Genomic DNA, 24,525 nt, shown 5'->3' with positions numbered 1-24,525 from the left:
TCAGCATAGAAGTAAAGGAACTCTCCAAACACATTTTTATGTTGGTTTTGCCGTTGGGGGAGGAGAAAACATTTTGTACACAAGAAAATTAAATATGATTTATGACTCTAGGATAGTTTTTCAGAATGCTCTAATATGCCAAGTCATAGATTGTTCTACAGCTTTGAGTGAATACAAACTGTTTTGCATAGTTTTCAGATAACTGGAAAATACTATTTCCTTTTAACCCTCAGCATCCGAAATGAGAGGTGAGAAAAGATTATGGTTACATTTTAGGATTCTCCTCTTTACCTATTCCTGGTAGCTTAGTGAAAGGAAGGATGCTAGACAGCCACAGCTTGATTCAGGCTTTTCCTATCAGAAGAGAGCCACTTTGAACCTAAGTGAGTACTGAAAGGAAGAATTATTCTATCTTGGTGACACCAGACCACAGCATGGTAAGAAGAGACGCTGAAAGACTAAGTTTAATCTATACAACTTAAGACCGCCTTATGAGTTTTGCTACTGTCATCAGGGGACCTAGACCTGTTGTGGAATTTGGATCAAACAAATTCTGAGTTAGAGATTTCGGACTGGACTGAAGTGTACTATCCCAGGCCTGAAGGAAGGACAAGGCTGCAATTCAGTTAGCCTCCATCAAATCTTAGACTAAATATGGCATGGAATTCTCCAGTCCACTGATAACCTGAGTTATCCCTTTTATGAATTCAGAGATAGTCTGAAGGCAGACTCCACCCTTAATGAAGAAGAAAGAAATACAGGGTCATTTCCTTGGTGTGTTTTAGGATTGTTCGGCCTCAAAAGAGGTGGCCAACCCCACCCTGTGCTTTGCAGGCATTTGGATTTCCCTTTTGACGTTTGGCTTTGTTCCCAAGTAGATCATATTTTTTTAATTGTACAAAAGCTTTGCTTTTCCAATCCAGCATAGAACATTACAGTAATTGTTTCTTTCATATGCTCACTACTCTGTCACTAAATTAGGAAATTTGAATATTTTGCAAATAGTCTGCTGAACATCTCTATTCAAAGAACAACATACATTGTAATTTTATTCACTGTAGTTATTGTGTATTTGTAAGAACATATACCAGCAGATTTCAGTTTTTTCAGTATCTTATCTACTTAGCCGAAGTGGAATATTGTAAGAAACATCCTGAGTTTTCCTATAAATTTTAATGGCAGATGTGATTTAAGTAATCTTAAAAATTAGTAGTGAGATACTTCCTATAATCATTTAAAAGATATTAGGCATATAATAATGTGAACACTGTGAATTTGAAGAAAGAAATAATAAGAAGAAGTCTGTCAGTTTTATTTTTCAGTAATCCTAGAATTTATAATAGGCGACTTTATATATTATCATTTAAAAGCTGTTGGGCATATAGCAAAATGACCATTCTGTGAATTTGAGAAAGGAAATGATAAGGAATTTGATTTACTTAGTTTATTTTTAATGATGTCCATTAAATTTTGAATACTTTACCTAAATCAGCTTAGTTATCTAACTGCTTCCTAAATCATTTATCTTTTTTGGATAGATATTAAATCCCAGCACGTAGCCTCATAAAGGTGCAATTTCCAGAGCATTACCCAAAATAACAAGTTGAAAAGAGATCGAATGAAAAAATGAGAAAATCCAAAGCCCACCTTGGGAAGATAATTAGAATTCAAGTGCTAATGTTAGAAATACTAGTAACTCCTATTTAACTGAGATAATTAAAACCTTTGAGATGTTCATCCTATTTACAGAACTGTCTGGGGACAACCATAAAGTTAACTTCGCATAGGAACAACTAGATACAATATAAGAAACCAAATTAGGTCAAAATGCTGAAAGAACATAGCAATTATTGATCAAAGCATTAGCATCGTATTCATTAAAAGAGGTTTTGAAATGATACCACATAACTCTCCTTAGTTGTACTTCTTGTTGGTAAAATATCCTTGTGTTTCATGTGTTGATCACTTTGCATGGGTTGCTTTATATTTATTGAAATCTTATTTTCATCTTCATGTTAGGTACACTTCATTTCGAGTTTTTATTAAATTGTATATATGATTCAATCTTTGGTTTGCTGCCTGCAAATATTTAATACAGTATGAAGCCAGCTACAGTAGGATGAGGGACACACAGGGAAGACATAGAAAACTCTCATATAATGAGGAATTTCCTAGTTATGAATAGTTCTCTTAAAGGTTAGTTTTTTCACAAGGTTAAGTTCAAGTGTTAGCAGGACTCTCCCTTAAAGAATTCTCCGGTAGATTCTTCCCAGGGCCTTTCAGTAATTATTTCTCGGTCCTTGTCTCCCTGGAAAGACTAGTGGACACCTTCCTTCCTCTTTTCATCAGCTCCTGTTGATAAGAGGTGCAAATGCATCTGGTCTCTAAAGTATACTTCACCACAGTGCCAGTGTTCTCTAAGACCTCCTTTGCTTCAGACTTTCAGTGACTCACTGGATAAGGTCCACACTCCCCTGAATGGCACACAAGGCTGCAGAGTCACAAATCTTACTGCCCATCGCCTCTTACCACAGCATACCCTCCATGTCTTCTTAATTCTCTCCATGACTCCCACCATTTTAGCCCCTCAGGATTGCTCGCTCTTAGCATGTATTCTGCTATTCCTCCTCTCCTCCTTCTTTAAGGCATGGACATTGTGTTTTTCATCTTTGCATACCCCGTTACTTTCGCACAATTAGTTCCTGACACGAGACACCATGAGACAAAAATGGGAAAACACAAGTACTTGCTTCTTCTTCTGGTGCTCTTTGAAGAAATAAGTGGAGAACTATAGGATAGGACTATAAACGATGAGATGGGGAATGACAACTGTCCTCTTGAAATACACTGTTATTTATTTCTCAAATTGAATAAATGAATCTGATACCTACCAAAGCGAAGAACTCTCAGAGGCCCATGATACTAGAAAAATGAAGAATGTGTGCTGTAAGCTTGTCTTCATGTTCTACCTTAGTGTGAAGTATATGTTGCTAATGCTGTTCATTACAGACTTTTAACAGCTACAGGATTCCAGATTCCAGGCTTCCTTTCTCTTGGATATTAAGGAAATGTTTGCTACTCAAAAAATGCCCAAGATTTTATCTCTCTTTCAAAAAGCTGCATGTTATTTTTTCTTTTCCTTTCCTGGAACGTGGCATCATAGCATAGGAGAATGAGTTCTAGATGGGGCAGGAGCAGGAGTTAGATTCTTTAACTGAATCAGCAATCACTTCATGAGAGCTCATTTTCCTTGGTGTGAAAGAAATTTCCTCCTGTGTACAATAGAGGAAGCTAGAATATATGATCTTCAAGGCCACTTCCGACTCACGTATACCATAATCTTATGCCAAGAAAAAAAAATAATTAAATTAGGAATTATGACCACTCTTATCAGAGAATTGACTTGCAAATATGTGTATTCTCCATGTAGCCTTTATTTCACTTTTATTTGCACTTCTTCCTAATTTTCCCTGCCAAGAAGGAAGTGATTTGAATTTCATGTATCTCTTATCACCTTTATTACTTGTTTCATATTTCTGATGGGATATTTGAAATGAATACGGAAAGAAAAAATAAAATGCAATGTGGACACTTATTTCTAGGTTCATTTTTCATATTGTTTATACCCTTAATTAGAATGGATCAGTAAAAATAAGTCATATCTATTGAAGCTTGGTATTTTACTGATAAAATAAGTGACATTTCCTTTGTGCCATGTCTCCACCTGTGGTAACGAATAAGCAGTGGTTAATGATGCCTTATTAGAGTAGTTCAGATGTAAACAGTAATAGTCACCCCAGGTACCATTGAGTCAAACAGGAACATACCACTTAGTACCCTCATCCACTTATTTAGGAAAAAACAAATTGGTTAACTTTAACAGCAGGCATAGCAGCTGATGTAGGGGAAAAAATAAATATTTCTGGGTGCAGGTACTTAGCCAATAATACACCATACTTTTAGTTCTCTGTAATTCTCTTTTTTTTAATCTATTAATTTTTGGGGCGCCTGGGTGGCGCAGTCGGTTAAGCGTCCGACTTCAGCCAGGTCACGATCTCGCGGTCCGTGAGTTCGAGCCCCGCGTCAGGCTCTGGGCTGATGGCTCAGAGCCTGGAGCCTGTTTCCGATTCTGTGTCTCCCTCTCTCTCTGCCCCTCCCCCGTTCATGCTCTGTCTCTCTCTGTCCCAAAAATAAATAAACGTTGAAAAAAAAAATTAAAAAAAACCTATTAATTTTTATTTATTTATTTTTTCAATATGAAATTTATTGTCAGACTGGTTTCCATACAACACCCAGTGCTCATCCCAACAGGTGCCTTCCTCAATACCCATCACCCACCCTCCCCACCTTCCCACCCCGCATCCACCCTCAGTTTGTTCTCAGTTTTTAAGAGTCTCTTATGGTTTGGCTCCCTCCCTCTCTAACTTTTTTTTTCTTCCCCTCCCCCATGGTCTTCTGTTAAGTTTTGCAGGATCCACATAAGAGTGAAAACATGGTATGTGTCTTTCTCTCTATGACTTATTTCACTTAGCATAACACTCTCCAGTTCCATCCACGTTGCTACAAAGGGCCATATTTCATTCTTTCTCATTGCCACGTAGTACTCCATTGTGTATATAAACCACAATTTCTTTATCCATTCATCAGTTGATGGACATTTAGGCTCTTTCCATAGTTTGGCTATTGTTTAAAGTGCTGCTATAAACATAGGGGTACAAGTGCCCCTATGCATCAGCACTCCTGTATCCCTTGGGGAAATTCCTAGCAGTGCTATTGTTGGGTCATAGGGTAGATCCATTTTTAATTTTTGAGGAACCTCCACACTGTTTTCCAGAATGGCTGCACCAGTTTGCATTCCCACCAACAGTGCAAGAGGGTTCCCTGTTTCTCCACATCCTCACCAGCATCTATAGTTTCCTGATTTGTTTATTTTAGTACTCTGACTGGCGTGAGGTGGTATCTGAGTGCGGTTTTGCTTTGTATTTCCCTGATGAGGAGCGACATCGAGCATCTTTTCATGTGCCTGTTGGCCATCTGGATGTCTTCTTTAGAGAAGTGTCTATTCATGTTTTCTGTCCATTTCTTCACTGGATTATTTGTTTTTCGGGTGTGGAGTTTGGTGAGCTCTTTATAAATTTTGGATACTAGCCCTTTGTCTGATATGTCATTTGCAAATATCTTTTCCCATTCCGTTGGTTGCCCTTTAGTTTTGTTGATTGTTTCCTTTGCAGTGCATAAGCTTTTTATCTTCATGAGGTCCCAATAGTTCATTTTTGTTTTTAATTCCCTTGCTTTGGGGGATGTGTCAAGTAAGAAATTGCTGTGGCTGAGGTCAGAGAGGTTTTTTCCTGCTTTCTCCTCTAGTGTTTTGATGATTTCCTGTTTCACATTCAGGTCCTTTATCCATTTCGAGTTTATTTTTGTGAATGAGGTAAGAAAGTGGTCTAGTTTAATTCTTCTGTATGTTGCTGTCCAGTCCTCCCAGCACCATTTGTTAAGAGACTGTCTTTTTTCCATTGGATATTCTTTCCTGCTTTGTCAAAGATTAGTTGGTCATGCATCTGTGGGTCTAATTCTGGGGTTTCTATTCTATTCCATTGGTCTATGTGTCTGTTTTTGTGCCAATACCATGCTGTCTTGATGATTACAGCTTTGTAGTAGAGGCTAAAGTCTGGGATTGTGATGCCTTCCGCTTTGGTCTTCTTCAAAATTACATTGGCTATTTGGGGTCTTTTGTGGTTCCATACAAATTTTAGGATTGCTTGTTCTAGCTTCGAGAAGAATGCTGGTGCAATTTTGATTGGGATTGCATTGAATGTGTAGATAGCTTTGGGTAGTATTGACATTTTAACAATATTTATTCTTCTTACCCATGAGCATGGAATGTTTTTCCATTTCTTTATATCTTCTTCAATTTCGTTCATAAGCTTTCTATAGTTTTCAGCATACAGATCTTTTACATCTTTGGTTAGGTTTATTCCTAGGTATTTTATCCTTCTTGGTGCAGTTGTGAATGGGATCAGTTTCTTTATTTGTCTCTCTGTTGCTTCGTTATTAGTGTGTAAGAATGCACTGATTTCTGTACATTGATTTTGTATCCTGCGACTTTGTTGAATTCATATATCAGTTCTAGAAGACTTTTGGTGGAGTCTGTCGGGTTTTCCGTGTATAATATCATGTCATCTGCAAAAAGTGAAAGCTTGACTTCATCTTTGCCAATTTTGATGCCTTTGATTTCCTTTTGTCTGATTGCTAATGCTAGCACTTCCAACACTATGTTAAACAACAGCAGTGAGAGTGGACATCCCTGTTGTGTTCCTGATCTCAGGGGGAAAGCTCTTACCTTTTCCCCATTAAGGATGATATTAGCTGTGGGCTTTTCATAAATGGCTTTTATGATGTTTAAGTATGTTCCTTCTATCCCTACTTTCCCAAGGGTTTTTATTAAGAAAGATGCTGAATTTTGTCAAATGCTTTTTCTGCATCGATTGACAGGATCATATGGTTCTCACCTTTTCTTTTATTGATGTGATGTATCACATTGATTGATTTGCTAATGTTGAAGCAGCCCTGCAGCCCAGGAGTGCATCCCACTTGATCACGGTGAATAATTCTTTTTATATGCTGTTGAATTCGATTTGTTAGTATCTTATTGAGAATTTTTACATCCATATTCATCAGGGATATTGGCCTGTAGTTCTTTTTTTACTGGGTGTCTGTCTGGTTTAGGAATCAAAATAATGCTGGTTTCATAGAATGAGTGTGGAAGTTTTCCTTCCCTTTCTATTTTTTGGAACAGCTTGAGAAGGATAGGTATTATCTCTGCTTTAAATGTCTGGTAGATGGGGCGCCTGGGTGACGCAGTCGGTTAAGCATCCGACTTCAGCTCAGGTCACGATCTCGCGGTCCGTGAGTTCGAGCCCCGTGTCAGGCTGTGGGCTGATGGCTCAGAGCCTGGAGCCTGTTTCTGATTCTGTGTCTCCCTCTCTCTCTGCCCCTCCCCGTTCATGCTCTGTCTCTCTCTGTCTCAAAAGTAAATAAACATTAAAAAAAAATTTTTTTTTAAATGTCTGGGAGAACGCCCTGGGAAGCCATCTGATCCTGTACTCTTATTTGTTGGGAGATTTTTGATAAGTGATTCAATTTCTTTGCAGGTTATGGGTCTGTTCAAGTTTTCTATTTCTTCCCATTTGAATTTTGGAAGCGTGTGGGTGCTTGGGAATTTGTCCATTTCTTCCAGGTCATCCCGTTTGTTGGCATATAATTTTTCATAGTATTCCCTGATAATTGTTTGTATTTCTGAGGGATTGGTTGTCATAATTCCATTTTCATTCATGAGTTTTTCTATTTGGGTCATCTCCCTTTTCTTTTTGAGAAGCCTGGCTAGAGGTTTATCAATTTTCTTTATTTTTTTCAAAAAACCAACTCTTGGTTTCATTGATCTGCTCTACAGTTGTTTTTTTTTTTTTAGATTCTATATTGTTTATTTCTGCTCTGATCTTTATTATTTCTCTTCTTCTGCTGGGTTTGGGGTGTCTTTGCTGTTCTGCTTCTATTTCCTTTAGGTGTGCTGTTAGATTTTGTATTTGGGATTTTTCTTGTTTCTTGAGATAGGCCTGGATTGCAATGTATTTTCCTCTCAGGACTGCCTTCGCTGCATCCCAAAGCGTTTGGATTGTTGTATTTTCATTTTCGTTTGTTTCCATATATTTTTTAATTTCTTCTCTAATTGCCTGGTTGACCCATTCATTCTTTAGTAGGGTGTTCTTTAACCTCCATGCTTTTGGAGGTTTTCCAGACTTTTTCCTGTGGTTGATTTCAAGCTTCATAGCATTGTGGTCTGAAAGTATGCATGGTATAATTTCAATTCTTGTATACTTATGAAGGGCTGTTTTGTGACCCAGTATATGACCTATCTTGGAGAATGTTCCATGTGCACTCAAGAAGAAAGCATATTCTGTTGCTTTGGGATGCAGAGTTCTAAATATATCTGTCAAGTCCATCTGATCCAATGTATCATTCAGGGCCATTGTTTCTTTATTGATCCTGTGTCTAGATGATCTATCCATTACTGTAAGTGAAGTATTAAAGTCCCTGCAATTACCACATTGTTATCAATAAGGTTGCTTATGTTTGTGATTAATTGTTTTATATATTTGGGCTCCCATATTCAGCGCATAGACATTTATAAATGTTAGCTCTTCCTGATGGATAGACCCTGTAATTATTATATAATGCCCTTCTTCATCTCTTGTTATAGCCTTTAATTTAAAGTCTGGTTTGTCTGATATAAGTATGGCTACTACAGCTTTCTTTTGACTTCCGGCATGATAGATAGTTCTCCATTCCCTCATTTTCAATCTGAAGGTGTCCTCAGGTCTAAAATGAGTCTCTTGTAGACAGCAAATAGATGGGTCTTGTTTTTGTATCCATTCTGATACCCTATGTCTTTTGGTTGGAGCATTTACTCCATTGACATTCAGAGTTATTATAGAAACATATGGGTTTAGAGTCATTGTGATGTCTGTAGGTTTCATGCTTGTAGTGATGTTTCTGGTACTTTGTCGTCCTTGCAACATTTCACTCACAGAATCCCCCTTAGGATCTCTTGTAGGGCTGGTTTAGTGGTGATGAATTCCTTCAATTTTTGTTTGTTTGGGAAGACCTTTATCTCTCCTTCTATGCTGAATGACAGACTTGCTGGATAAAGGATTCTCGACTGCATATTTTTTCTGTTCATCACATTGAAGATTTCCTGCCATTCCTTTCTGGCCTGCCAAGTTTCAGTAGATAGGTCTGTCACTAGTCTTATCGGTCTCCCTTTATATGTTAGAGTGTGTTTATCCTTACCTGCTTTCAGAATTTTCTCTTTATCCTTGTATTTTGCCAGTTTCACTATGATATGTCATGCAGAAGATCGATTCAAGTTACGTCTGAAGGGAGTTTTCTGTGCCTCTTGGATTTCAATGCCTTTTTTCTGTCCCAGATCAGGGAAGTTCTCAGATTTGTTCCAGTACACCTTCAGCCCCTTTCTCTCTCTCTTCCTCTCTGGAATTCCTATTATACAGATATTGTTCCATTTGATTGCATCACTTAGGTCTCTAATTTTCCCCTCATACTCCTGGATTTCTTTATCCCTCTTTTTCTCAGCTTCCTCTTTTTCCATAATTTTATCTTCTAATTCACCTATTCTCTCCTCTGCCTCTTCAATCCAAGCTGTGGTCGCCTCCATTTTATTTTGCACCTCATTTATAGCATTTTTAGCTCCTCATGACTATTTCTTAGTCCCTTGATCTCTGTAGCAATAGATTCTCTGCTTTCCTGTATACTTTTTTCAAGCTCAGCCATTAATTTTATGACTATTATTCTAAATTCTTGTTCCGTTATATTGCTTAAATAGTTTTTGATCAATTCGTTAGCTGTCGCTACTTCCTGGAGTTTCTTTTGAGGAGAATTCTTCCATTTCATCATTTTGGATAGTCTCTGGGGTGGCCAGACTGCAGGGCACTTCCCCTGTGCTGTCTGGAGTAACTTGTGTTGGTGGGCAGGGCTGCAGTAAGACCTGATGTCTGTCCCCAGCCCACCACTGGGGCCACAGTCAGACTGGTGTGTACCTTATCTTCCCCTCTCCCAGTAGCGGGACTCAGTATGGAGTGGTGTGGCCCCTGTCTGGGCTACTTGCACCCTGCCAGGCTTGTAGTGCTGCTTTGATGGGATCTGGCCTATTAGCGGGGTTGGATCCGCAAGGTGCACAGGGGCGGGAGGGGTAGGCTCAGCTCACTTTGCCATCGGTGGTCCCCTGCGGGAGGGGCCCTGCAGCACCAGGAGGGAGGCTGAACCATCAGAGGGATAGATCCACAGAAGCACAGTGTTGGGTGTTTGCACGGTGCAAGCAAGTTTGGTTAACTGGTTCCTTTTGGGGTTTCAGCTGGGGGATGGGCGAGGGAGATGGCAGTTCCCAGCGCCTTGTTCCCTGCAGAGCTGAGCTCTGTCTTCCAGGACTCAACACCTCTCCCTCCCGGTGTCTTCTCTCCCTCCCGCTCTCCAAGCAGAGCTGCTTACTTTTAACATTCCAGATGTTAAGTCCCACTGGCTGTTAGAACTCACTCCATCCGGCCCCTCCACTTTGGCAAATGAGACTCGGGCTCTGCCTTGCTGGGCGGGCTGCCCCTCCACCGCCCCGGCTGCCTCCCACCAGTCCGTTTAGTGCTCACTGCCTCTCCACCCTTCCTACCCTCTTCCATGGGCCTCTCGTCTACACTTGGGTCTGGAGAGTCCATTCTGCTAGTCTTCTGGTGGTTTTCTGGGTTATTTAGGCAGGTGTGGGTGGAATCTAAGTGATCAGCAGGACGAGGTGAGCCCAGTGTCCTCCTATGCCACCATCTTCCTGTAATTCTCTATCTTATAAGCCATCTCAGTCTATATTGGCTCCATTCATTTTTGCTTATGTTTACTGTTTAGAATATAGTTTATTAATGACATTTTAATTTATGCTTTCTGCTCACTCAGTGGAAAGAAATACTCCCTCCATTTTTTTATTTCTCCCAAACTAAGTATATCTCTCACTTCTTACATTTCCCTCTCCTCTTGTCACTGGGGTGGCTTTGACTGCCCTTTGCAGAGGATGTCTGTGTGTCGGTGTGAGTGCTGCCTGTTACCAACCCATTCATGTGCAGCCTCCTGCTTTACTGCTTAGTTCTTCAGAGGTTTCAGATCTTCAACCATAAGGAATGTTTCCAAACATTCCACAAGTCAGAAAACAAAGCACAAGTCAAACACAGTTAACAATGTTCCTCCATAGCTATTATTCATAGCAAGATAATTAGAGAAAATTAGAGAATCTGCCTCTGGAATGAATCCCAAATCATCAATAACCCTTTGGAAATTAGAAGACTGAAAAATCCTTGCAGCAAAAATGTGTTTGTTTGCATTTTTTAAAAGTCATTATGCATTCGGTGGGCCTCTTAACTAGTAATAGTTAATAGTATCGACAGTAAGATAAATAAAGTAAATATGTAATCTGGGAACTCTAAATTGTGTTTAGCATTCATGAACTATGCTTCTACAGTAAACAGCATCAAGACACAGGAGATGAAGTAAAAGAAATATCTGGCAAGGAAAATTCAACTTCTAAGAATCCTGCACCCTGTCCCACCTCTTCCTCTCCCTCCACTCCCCACCCCATCAATCTTATTTCCTTAAGTAGCAGCACACACATTGATATGGTACATCAGTTTTGCTAAAGTCCCACACAACAAATCCAGTGGATATTTTTCTTGTTCAGTTTAACATTACTTTCAGTAGCAAATAACACTATTGACCAAATTCACTTTCTTGATGTTTTTTCCCCCCTTAGTTTTCATGAAGCCATATCTATCTGGCTTTCCTCCTACTTCCTTACTCTTTCCTTCTCAATATCCTTTGCCATCTCTTCTTTCGGTGATCTGGAAAATAAAGTTTCACTTTCAATGTTTCAATTCATAGTCTGTCTTCCTTTCTTTTTTTTTTTTTTTTAATTTTTTAATATTTTATTTATTTATTTTTGAGAAAGAAAGAGACAAAAAAGAGCATGAGCTGGAGAGGGGCAGAAAGAGATGGAGACACAGAATCTGAAGCAGGCTCCAGGCTCTGAGCGGTTAGCATACAGCCTGACGCTGGGCTCAAACTCATGAACCATGAGATCATGACCTGATCAGACACTTAACCGACTAGCCACCCAGGTACCCCAACTGTCTTCCTTTCTTTATAAATATTCCCTTGGAAGGTTATCTCATTAACTTATAACATCAAATCCAAATACGGTTTTCCTTTAAGGCCCAGTCTTTCTACCTCCGGATAGACGTCATCCTCAATCCCATTGAAAAGCCAGATACATCAGAGTCTCCCTAATACCTTCTATTGTCTCTCCCAACAAGTTTAATCCATGACTAAGCTGTTATCAGTTTTACTTCCTAAATATTTCTCATCCCTCTCCACATCCCTTCAGTTCTAAAACTTCATTCGTCTGCTTCCTCTTGTGCCTAAACTACAGTGGGCTCCTAACTCATCCCCCACCACGTGTTCTCACACATGACCTTCTTATCTCAAGTCCATACTGTGATGTTTTTTTTTTTTTTTTAAGATCTCAGCAGGTGATGTTCCTACTCAAACTCTTCAATAGATTCCAATTATAGTATGAATTAAAAAAATAAAATCTTTAACGTGGACAATATGTCTCTATAGACACCATCCCCTCTGTTTTTCTCCAGCTTAATCTCACTCCCCATTCCTGGCCAGCTTTCGGTTCCTGGACTTATAAGTTCCTAATATCCTACCACAAGGCCTTTATATAAGCTCCATTTTCTAATTGACACACTTCCAGTCTCCTTTCCCCTCACTGTCTTCCCCTAGTTAATTCTAATTCATCCCCCAGATTTTAATTCCAGCATCTCTCCCTCAGTGAAGCCTCCCTTGACCTTATACATCTCCCTCCGTATCTCTTTATAACACAGACCACATTCTAATTTGACATCTATGTGTGTGACACTTTGTCAAATTAATATCTGCCTCTCATTAGACTCCAAAGTCAACAGGGCAGAGAAATTGTCTGTTTGGTTCCCCTGTTTCATCTCCAAAGCTAAATATGCTACCAGACATATGGCTACTGAATACCTAGTTGGTCCAATGAAAGAATGAGAGGGTGAAAACATTTTTGTACACTAAGTTCCCACCCAACCTCAAGCGATGCAGCTCTCAGAGCCCCTTGTTCCAACAGCCACCTGCTTCACATAGCGCAGGCACAACCCTTTTGCAGAGCTCGGGGTAGTGGACTGTTGGCTGAAGTGGGGGTGTTTCTGACTGAAGCAGAAAGAGCATGGGAAAGAAGGGAAAGACAACAAAGGAAGAAATCAAGTGAAGATAAGACAATAAGACCAGTTCTAATTGTCTACGTTGGGAACTAGCACCTAAAACAATGCACAAAATAGTTTCAAAAATGTAGGAAATCATGTCATTGTTTAGAGGCTTTTTTGAAAGACATTTCTTTGACTATGTTAGTGCTCTATTTGTTTTTTAATTTCTATCTTATTACCTAATTAACATTAAGCTGTTACAAAATGGTTGCTAAAAGGAGGGAAGTGTGAGAAAAGTCACGGTTCTTATGACTGTGCTTTCTAAATGCCTACGATAGGTAAACTTCGGTTTTTTGTTTGCTTAATCTTATGGTCTTAATCTTAAGTATGCCTATTGATGAATCTATTAATGATGAATCTATTATTTTCATGTTATTTAAAGATATTCGAGACGCGCCTGGGTGGCTCAGTCGGTTAAGCGTCCGACTTCAGCTTAGGTCATGGTCTTATGGTTCGTGAGTTTGAGCCCCACGTCAGGCTCTGTGCTGACAGCTCAGAGCCTGGAGCCTGCTCTCAGATTGTGTGTCCTTCTCTCTCTGCCCCTCCTCCTCTCACTCTCTGTCTATCTCAAGAATAAATAATTAACATTTAAAAAAAAGATATTCCACAATTCTATGGATACTGACTCAGTAATAAATGTAAAGTATTTGAAGGGAGTCTTAAACCGCAGTTTTATATTTTCATATTTACTTTTGCATATGTAGTCACAGATATGTTGAAATTCTAAGAACTGACTCACCCAAAATTAGAAAAAATAATTTAACAAAGAAAAATATCTCCTTTATCTTACCCCATTCACTTATTTAGATTATTCCTTTAACTGCTTGGAGTCAAATACTCATAAAGTTCAAAAAAAGGGGGAAAAAAGGCTTTGCATAACCCCGACAAGTGTTTGCTTTGTTCCTTTATCTATTATTTTCTTTACAAGCTGCGGTAGGAAATTTTGGTTAAGATATGTTATATAAACTGGTTATCAAATTCCTTTAAATGGCTATTTTGGCTCACTTTCACAGCACACATTATGAACAGTGGAACAAACAATGACCTTTCTTTTACTAGTTAAACTTAAACAAGCATAAAAATTTGTTATAATAAGAAGAACATGTTTTCAGTTCAACCATTGACTTTCCTTTTAGATATCTGAAGGTAAAGAGTAAAATGCTGTAACTATTTAATCAGCTTGGCCCTGTAACATTTTATAACCCTCCCATGGTTATTTCACCGAAGTTGTTTGTCTTGCTAACCGAGGTACTTAATTATTACTGTCTTTCTCTATCAGATCTGAAACATTAATATTTTGTGGCCAACCTTACAGATTTCTTCACCCACCATCAATGCTTAAAACCCCTCTTCTTCGTCTGCCTCTACTATGGAAGATGGGAAAGATAGATTCTCACCTTTTTAACCACCCATTTAGCTAGAGGCTGTCATGTAAGACAATTTTAGACGATGAGACACAAGGGGACATCTTTGGAGCTTTTACTTTCATGGTTAAAAAAAGAAGAGGAATAGATGTGGTTGGCAGCAGACACCTTTACTGTGTCCCTTCCACGTATGTCCCTTTCCTTCTAGTTTCTGGATTAACACACGATGTTTGGAACTGCAGTGGCCATCACAAAACTATGGGACCATAATTTATTCTTTACTCAAATACTATTTCAAAATGATTTTATTCCTTTCTCTGTGGCTGGAATGTAGTATTAAATGTAGGGTGTTTAGAATGTAAAGAAAGACATTAAGTTAAAATACTTACTAGCTTTGCACTTTTAGGTGTTAGCTAAGTGTTTTTTAACTAATTTTTTTCACCATAGTTATCACATCTATTAAAAAAAGACATTTAAAAAAATCTACCTTGCAGGAATGTTATAAAAGTTTTGAGGCAAATTATGTAAAGCCTATGGAATTCTAGGTGCCCAACATGTAGTTATTATTACAACCTATTGAGTCTGTTTCATTGTATAGACTTAGCCTACACCTACATATAGCCTTTCCTACCAATCCAGTCATCTGAAGCATCTCCTAACTGCTTATGATATGGTATGATATGATACGATATGATATGATATGATATGATATGATATGATATTGTCCTAAAATCCTGTTAAGGATAGTCTCTCAATGACATCATGCTCAAGCAATGTTCACAACCCTTATTCATAAAAGGAGCAAACCAGACTTTGAAAGGATGCTCCTATGTAAATAATCATCTCAAGGAATTCAGGTTTGTGTAAATAAATATTTCCTGTGTTGTTTTTATTTATTTTTCTGGTTCATTATTTTTCCTGATTGGTTTGTTTTTATCTAAACTTTTAATTATTAGAAAATGTAGATTCATAGGTATTGTAAGAAATAATAGAGATTATGTGTTTGGTTTGTGTTTTTCAGGGACTTGGTCCATTTCATCTAACTTGTCAAATTTATTTGTGTAAAATTATTCACAGTACTTCCTTATTATCCTTTTTCATGTCGGCAAGGTCTATAGTGATAGTTCATGTTTCATTCATGACATTTGTCATTCGTATCTCTTTTTTCTTCAGTCTTGCTAGAGGCTTGTCAATTTTACTGATTTTTTAAAAGAATCATCTCTTTGTTACATTGACTTTTTTCTATTTTTATGTTTTCAATTTCATTGATTTCTGTATTGTATTTATGCTTTTCTTCTTTCTGTTTGCTTTGAGTTCTAATCTTTTTTTAGGAGTGGAAGCCTATTTTCTTTACTTATATTTTTTACTTACTATGTTCTTTCTCCCTTCTTCATATTCCAAGATTCTTTCTTTTATCATATTCTTACTTTTAGAGAGCTTCCTCTCTCCATTATTGTAGGGTGCATCTGCTGACAATAAATTTCCTCTTTTCCTTCATTTGAGAATGTCGTGGTTTTCACCTCATTCCTAAAGGATGCTTTTGCTGGGCATAAGATTCTTTGTTAATAGTTCTTTTCTTGGGGCGCCTGGGTGGCGCAGTCGGTTGAGCGTCTGACTTCAGCCAGGTCACGATCTCACGGTCCGTGAGTTCGAGCCCCGCGTCGGGCTCTGGGCTGATGGCTCAGAGCCTGGAGCCTGTTTCCGATTCTGTGTCTCCCTCTCTCTCTGCCCCTCCCCCGTTCATGCTCTGTCTCTCTCTGTCCCAAAAATAAATAAAAACGTTGAAAAAAAAATTAAAAAAAAAATAGTTCTTTTCTTTTAACTTTTGACAAATATTGTGCCACTTCTTTTAGACTACTACTACTACCGTGTTTCTAATTGTTTTTACCCTATAGGGTAAGGCTTTGTTTCTCTTTAGCTTCTTCCAAAAAATTTTCTTTCTTTGTCTTTAATTTTCAGAAATATAATTATGATGTTTCTTGGCATGGAATTCTTTGGCTTTAACCTGTTTGTGATTTGCTCAGTTTCTTCAGTCTGTAGTGTTTGTTTCTTGCTAAATCCAGGAAGTTATCAGCCATTATTTCTTTGTGTACTTTTTCATCCGCATCCTCTCTCTCCTCTCCTCCTGGGATTCTGATCACAGCAATGTTAAACCTTTTGTTATAATCTCACAGGTCCCTGACCTTTTGTTTGTTTGTTTGTTTTCACTCTATTTTGTCTCTGTTGTTCAGATTGAGTATTTTTCATTGTCCTATTTCCAAGTTTCTTTCCTTTGCCCTTTTCATTCTGCTGCTGAGCCCATTCACTGAGCTTTTTGGATTGTTGTATTTCTCAGTTCTAAAAATTCCAGTTGATCCTTGTTTATACCTTCTATTTCTTTACTGAAACTTTGTATTTTCTTGCTGAGGCTTTCTTCTCCTTCTCCTTCTCCTTCTCCTTCTCCTATCTTCTTCTCCTTCTCCTTCTTCTTTTTCTTCTTCTTCTTCTCCTTCGAGAGAGAGAGAGAGAAAGAGAGAGAGAGAGAGAGAGAAAGTGTGCACATGAGGAGGGGCAGAGGGAGAGGGAGAATTTTAAGCCTAGAGAGGATCTCTGCACTCATCGCAGAGCCCAATGCTGGGCTTGATTTCAGGACCATGAGATCAAGACCTGAGCCAAAATCAAGAGTTGGACACCTAACTGACTGAACCACCTACACATCCCAACTGAGGCTTTTTTTTCTTTTAATTTATTTCAAGAATTACCGTAATTGCTTGTTGAAACATTTTTTCATGTCTGTTTTAAACTCTTTTTAAGATAATTCTAAAATCTTTGTCCTCTTGGTATTGGCATTTATTGTCTCTTCTTATTCACTTAGAGATCTTCCTGGTTCTTTGATGTTTTATTTTATTTTTTGAGAGACAGAGTTCAAGCAGGGGAGGTACAGAAAGAGAGGGAGACACAGAATCCAAAGCAGGCTCCAGGCTCTGAGCTGTCAGCACAGAACCCAATGTGGGGCCTGAACCCATGAACGTGAGACCATGACCTGAGCCAAAGTCAGAGACTCAACCAACTGAGCCACCCAGGCGCTCCTTTCTGGTTCTTTGTATAACAACTGATTTTCTATTGAAATGTGGACATTTTAGTTGTATTTAAGGAGAAGAAAAGGAGAAAATACAACTACTCCATCTTCTCAGATTTGGATTTCTGTAATTCTAAATATCTTTTAAAATAGATATTTTATATATTTTTCTCTTTTAGGAAGGAATACTTATAAAAAAGTTGTTTATTAGAGATAACTTTATATATGTATATGTATGCATATTATACATATGCATATATGTATAATATGCGCACATATATATGCATATATATATAATATTGAGTGATTCAGATTCAGATATATGCAGATATATATAATATTGAGTGATTCAGATTCAGATAGAGTTGTGATTTATAAATATGTATGTTAATAATTTTTTTAAAAGTACATTAATCAATCCCGTATTTCATCAGAGGACACTGAAAGAATTCTGGAAAAAGTCATGTATTAATTTCATATGTACAAAGTTTTTATTATTTTATAATATCTTTCTATTTCATATCTTAGTTTTTTCTGATTTCTTTTTCTAATATTCTTGATAGGTATAGATCTACGCAAAAATGCATATGTATATATATTACTTATATGTGTAATTTTTCCTATAGCCAAATACTAGCATCAACATGATTTTATCATTTTATTCTACTCTTATTTTCACATAAGATTACTCATTAATAACTAAAATTTTAGGATGTTGTGAATATTGCTGAATAAATATTAAGCTACTCTATTTTAATCTCTATTTGAACAATTGCATCAATTTCATTAAGTATGTTTTGTGTTGCACAATTTATTTTAAGGAGAGGAAAATCTATGGAATTTTCAAATTTCAATGCCAGTGTTTATTAGAAAGGATGACTATTTGTGTCCTTAAAAGTTAAAAATAAGCATAACTATTTGTATCAGATTTTTCTAGTTAGAATACTATCCAAGGAGAAATCCTTTTGTAATTATTTTTAATAGCCATTTCTGTGATTTTCACATGTTTCTCTTATGTCCTATACCATTTAGTTTGGGGGGGGCATAATACTAGTAATATAATTATGAATTTGAAAATAGAAGTGATTCAACGATTTATGGTAAGCTGGAATGTGAAAGGTGTCTATAGTCTCTCCTAGTTAAATACATATCTACATGGTGAGGGTTTTTTTCTTCTTCTGATTTTAAAAACACTGCTACTTCATTTTTTTTAAAATTCAGTGGTATAAGCTGTAACCTTTTTCACATTAAAGTGTCACAGTGCCTTAGGGGAAGAAATGGTACTTCTCAGATTCCTACTGTGAACGCCTGCTCTTTTGAATTCTCATCTGTGTCTCACAATCTCAGAGCTGGGAGGAATCTCAGAGGTTATCGTATGCCTAACTTATACATGAGTATAGTAACTCAATGACACACCAATCTTTCCATATTAAATCTTGTATACTTTAGGGAAGAAATAGTAAGTTTATCTCCTCCTACAGAAGTATCACTGACTAGATCATAGCCTGTGGAGAATCCGTGGCCAATGACACAATTTTTAAAGAAAATTTACAAACCGATTTTATGATTTTAATATTTTCATAATCCCTTTCATCAGTTCCTAAGGCTAAGACATGTTCTTTTTGAGCTTTAATGTAAAGAAAGTGTAAATTTATTGCCAGTAACGTTTTGCCCCACCACTCGTATCAAAGGCTTCCTGAAAAGGCTGAGTAATTACTAATATAAAATTGTCACATTGATATTTATAGGATAGGTTCCATTCAATATCAGTATCCAGCCACATAAGCATTCATAGTCATCCTTAAACTTAAATAAGCTTAATTTTATACACATAATAAACATTTCCATGTTAAGTATTATAGGCCTTAAATAACTCCTTCTTGCTTACAGGATTAATTACAAACTTTTTATTACATATAAAAATGTCCACTTTTTTTGAAATGTCTACTTCCTTCTCTCTCCTTCTGCAGTCTTGTGGAAACTCCTAAAATCATGAACCAGATCATGCTTTATGATACCTCCATGACTATATGCAATTTGTTGCTTTAGTCTAGAATGCTCTTTCTGTGCATGGCAATCTCAGCGTAGCTCATCTCCTCTATAAAGCCTTTTCTGACCATTTCATCCTGTGTGGGATTGAGCCGCCTCCCTTTTGCCTACACTGTACTTGACCCAGAAAGACTTTCTATCATAGTACCTAGAATTCAGTTCACTGCCCATGTATAATTGGATGACTATGACTTTCTTGAAAGCAAAGCTTGTTGTCAAATCTCCCCTTCCTTTACAAAAAAAAAAAAAAAAAAAAAAAAAAATGGCCCACAGCTAATGGTTTCACATAGTCCATAGCATTAACTATATTCATATTGGTTTTACCTAACATTCTGTAGCTGTAAGTTGAGAAGACTTCACCCTTTCTCCCCACTTCTAAGGAGGACTTTTAAAAAATCCAGAGAAGGCTGAAACACTTTATTATTTAAGGCACCTAGATTTATTGAAAAATAAAGATATAGAGTAATAAAAATGTCTTTTTTTCTCAATCTAGTCATTTAATTTCTGTGACTATGTATTGGCAATAAGTCTAATTTTATTTGGAAGTCATATCAAAAGTATGAACGTTTGTTTTACAATCCTCTCTCCGCTCCATGGCCTTGTTGATTGGTACATGTCTTCAGATACAGTTACCTATGTCTCACATCCACTTGGTCCCAACTGTAGCTTCACAAAACACAGTTTTAGAAGAAAGGTGGCCTCTGTAATAGGTTTGTCCTCAGTAGTAGGATTCTACACAGCTCATCCCCAAATGCTCAGTTTGGGGAAGTGGAATATCTGACCTTTAAGTTGAAGAACGAGACTCATCATTTTATTATTTCATTTGTTAAAATGTAATATGTATTTTAACAGAAGTTTATTTTTGAAACAAATTTCAGTGTTGCCATTGACCTGCAATAGTACTTTTTTTTTTTAATTAGTAAGTATTTAAGTAAAGATATTCATGCAGACACAAAGCCAATCTATTTTTCTACTATTTTAATAACTGACTTTTAGGCAAATCTCTAACGTTTTGTATTATTCTTTCAAAAGGGGTTATCAGTATCATTAGAAAGATTAACCAGTATTTACTCTAGCTAATACTTTTTATGATGTTGCACTAAGATGAGTTTGTGTGTAAATAATTTAACTAAGAAAAATTCTCCTTTTCATTTGAAAACAGAAAGACATTGACGAACTTGATGATATTCTCACATCCGTATTCAAGCATGAAATACCATATTATGAATTTCAGTCGTTCCAACCTAACATCGACCCTCAAAAAGAATGTGAGTATTTTCCAACTGCATCAATTATTTACTCTGTGCAACTATTTAAATATTATCTCTAAGAATATAGGTAGCTGCACTGTTGACTTTAGCCAATTACTATCCCCTGGCGAGAGAGCACATTTATAACAAACTTCTAAGGGTCCATTTGGTAAATTTTTACTTTTTTTTATCTCAAGCCCTAAAAATGTGCATAATTTTTAAAATCAGCGAACCTACTTCCTGATTTTTATTCTAAGGAAATGTTTAGATAATTGGTAATGGAGATTATTCATCAGCATTATTTGTAATTACCAAAGGTAAAAATAACTTAATCTTCCAAACATTGGTAATTGATTAAATAAATTTTGGCACATCCATTAATGCAACCATCATAAACAACTTTTATTATGAATTGATTTGCTGGCTGGAATGACGCTTTGATATATACTTAATTGAATAAAAGCAGGGTACATAGCAGTAGATAGAGTATGATTTGCTGCTTAAAATAGTACATATGTTTGGGGCAACTGGGTGGCTAAGTAGGTTAAGCATTGGCTCAGGTCATGATCTCAGGGTTGGTGGGTTCAAGCCCCATGTCGGGCTCCATGCTGACAGCTCAGAGCCTGGAGCCTACTTCAGATTCTGTGTCCCCTCTCTCTCTGCCTCTTCCCTGGTCGCACTTGCCTCTCTCTCAAAAATAAATAAACATTAAAAAATAATTTAAAACAGTAGTATGTATGTTTATATATGTATATTATATGTATATGGAGAGAGAGAGAGAGAGAGAGAGAGAGAGAGAGAGAGAGAGAGAGAGATGGTCTGGACAGACAGGCACCTGTTAACAATAGTTATGTTTAGTTGTGCAATTTCAGGTAGTACATCTTTTTTTTTTTTTTCATTTTACTTTCTTTATCTGTGTTTTCTACAATGACTGTATTATTTGTGTCATAAGAAGAAATATACATATACATATTGAGAAAAGTATATAAAGGAGCTACTATGAGAAAAATCATACTTCTACATTTTATCATGAACTCAGCAGTATATTTTCAAAATTGCCTGCTCCTACATAGTTTGTTGACACGCTGTTTATAATTCGCTTATATGCCCAGTATGTGCCAAACACTATGATAGGGATGTAATGATGCATAAGACAGGCATGGAGCTAAAGAATATGAGAGGTCTAGTGCAGGTATACTTTAGGACTATTTAGCAGAGGCTTTTTCTGTACTTTCTGTGCTGTTTGAGGCAATTTTTTCATCAGGCTGGCAAGCCTCAGGGAAGCAGGAAGAAAAGAATAGAAGTCTTAAGGCACGGCCAGTTGTGTTTTACCTCCATGTGCAAGAACCTGTAAGATGTTTACATTATGAGTTTGCATTATGCGGAAGGGGTGATAATGCACTAGTTTTGAATAAGTAATCTTGTGAGAGTGGTGAAAACTTACTTTAATATTTCCACATACATTTGAACAATATATAACTCACAAAGGTTAGACCTGAAGTTAGGTTAGAAAAGAAACATAACATGATTTCTCACTTAAGATGCTCATCATTTAATTGGGAAAATAAGAGAATTTGTAAGTCATAATAGAAACAATGTACTAAACTCTATGGAATTGATTACATCAACAATAGAATTTTAGACAAAAGCTGCATTATTTTTCAGGACGTGCTTCATAAAGGAGGTAGGATTTTACATGGGTCTTGAATAATGTGTTCCAATGAGAAAAGAGAAAGGTAACAGAAAAATTCTAGGCTTAAGAAAGTGCATGGAAAGGTATGAGGATGGGATTATGACACAGTTTTAACAAGTTCCTTCCGCGTTGTGTTTCTTTAGGTTTGTGGAATAAGAATTGTGAGATTGGAGAGGATGGTATGGTCCTTCCCTTTTATGGGTTAAGAATTCTAGTTAAGTTTAAAACTGCCTCTCAATATCTAGCTTAGATGATACAATGTGAATTTTAGAGTTAGAAAGGATGGAAGAGTTCTCATCCCTTATTTTCATAGAAAAAGAATTCTGGATGGGTTAAATCAGAGTTCCTGGTAATGTGGAAGAAGTCCAGCTTCTGTTTTTCTGATAAACTTCCAGGTAAAGCAGATGCTGATGCTGCTAGACCTTTCACAGAGTGTTAAGGGTTTAGAGCAGTGGTTCTCGAACTTGGTGCATATTATAATTAGCTGAGGAGCTTTTAGAACCTTTGATGCCTAAACCATACCTCCCCATTAATGAAGAATCTGGGATGGGATCTTTGGCGTAAAGAAAATATTACACTCTCTTTACAGAGGTTGGAAAGTTAGTAGCATGTAAAAGTTTTAAACCATTATTAAAATTTAATGATGAACCTGTATTTGAAAAATATTTTTATAAAACAATTGCATTTTTGAAAAGAAGCTACAAGGGGAAAGTTCAATATAATCTAGGTGATTCGTTCAGATCCCTCATTACTGAGTATTGCTAGATGATAGATGCTATTAAACCTATAATGGAAGCAAAAAACCTTAATAACATCAAGCTTTCATTCCTAGTAGAAGTACAGAATAACAAAATGCAAATCACAGAACAAAAATATGCAAAATGGACATGAATATGACTGAACTCATGTATTTCTTGCCTCCTTGGCCTCATAATCTTGCATTAGTGTCAGCTTCAAAATATTTGGAGTTTAAGGGGCACCTGGGTGGGTCAGTCAGTTAACTGTCTGGCCCTTGATTTTGGCTCAGTTCACGATCTCATGGTTGGTGAGTTCAAGACGTGTTAGGCTCTTCTTTCTCTCTCTCTCTCTCTCCCCCTCTCTCTCTCTGCTCCTCCCCTGCTCGTGCTCTCTCACTCTCAAAATAGATAAATAAACTTAAAAATATATATTTCTGGTCCTTAAGACCTTGCACCATATTTTTATTGATTTATTTTTATTTTTTTATATAATTTCTCATCAAGTTAGCTAATGTACAGTGTATACAGTGTGCTCTTGGTTTTAGGGGTAGATTCCCAGGATTCATCACTTGTATACAAACCCAGTGCTCATCCCAACAAGTGCCCTTCTCAGTGGCCATCACCCATTTTCCCCTCTCCCCCGCCTCCCCCATGACTCTCTTGGTTTGTTCTCTGTATTTATAAATTTTTTTTTTCAACATTTTATTTTTATTTTTGGGACAGAGAGAGACAGAGCATGAATGGGGGAGGGGCAGAGAGAGAGGGAGACACAGAATCAGAAACAGGCTCCAGGCTCTGAGCCATCAGCCCAGAGCCTGACGCGGGGCTCGAACTCACGGACCGCGAGATCGTGACCTGGCTGAAGTCGGACGCTTAACCAACTGCACCACCCAGGCACCCCTGTTCTCTGTATTTATGAATCTCTTATGGTTTGCCTCCCTCTCTGTTTGAAACTATTTTTTCCCCTTCCCTTCCTCCATGGTCTTCTTTTAAGTTTCTCAAGTTGTACATATAAGTGAAAACATATGATATTTGTCTTTCACTGACTGACTGATTTCACTTAGCATAACACCCTCCAGTTCCATCCACATTGTTGCAAATGGCTGGATTTTTCTTTCTTATTGCCAAGTAGTATTCCATTGTATATATAAACCACATCTTCTTTATCCATTCGTCAGTTGATGAACACTTTGGCTCTTTACATAATTTGGCTATTGTTGAAAGCACTGCTATAAACATTGGGGTACATGTGCCCCTATGAATCAACACTCCTGTATGCTTTGGATAAATTCCTAGTAGTGCTATTATTGCTCAGTCATAGCGAAGTTCTATTTCTAATTTTTTGAGGAACCTCCACACTGTTTTCCAGAGTGGCTGCACCAATTTGCATTCCCACCAGCAGTGCAAGAGGGTTCCCATTTCTCCATATCCTTACCAACATCTGTTGTTTCCTGAGTTGTTAATTTTAGCCACTCTGACTGGTG

At 37.3% G+C, this 24,525-nt stretch overlaps 1 protein-coding gene across 1 annotated transcript in view; it reads left to right on the top strand.

Moving 5' to 3' along the window:
- The window catches only part of BANK1 (B cell scaffold protein with ankyrin repeats 1), a 313,964-nt gene that overhangs the window by 102,694 nt on the left and 186,745 nt on the right, over positions 1-24,525 (top strand). Inside the window, exon 6 of the mRNA XM_086704503.1 lies at positions 20,524-20,629. Coding sequence (XP_086560629.1) covers positions 20,524-20,629 — 106 coding nt within the window. The remainder of the gene's footprint in view (positions 1-20,523; positions 20,630-24,525) is intronic.

Source organism: Puma concolor, chromosome B1 (genome assembly GCF_028749965.1).
Source record: "Puma concolor isolate L17-30 chromosome B1, mPumCon1.1.hap2, whole genome shotgun sequence".
Taxonomy (NCBI): domain Eukaryota; kingdom Metazoa; phylum Chordata; class Mammalia; order Carnivora; family Felidae; genus Puma; species Puma concolor.
The sequence above is the reverse complement of the archived record's forward strand: the minus strand, read 5'-3'. Positions and strand labels throughout refer to the sequence as shown.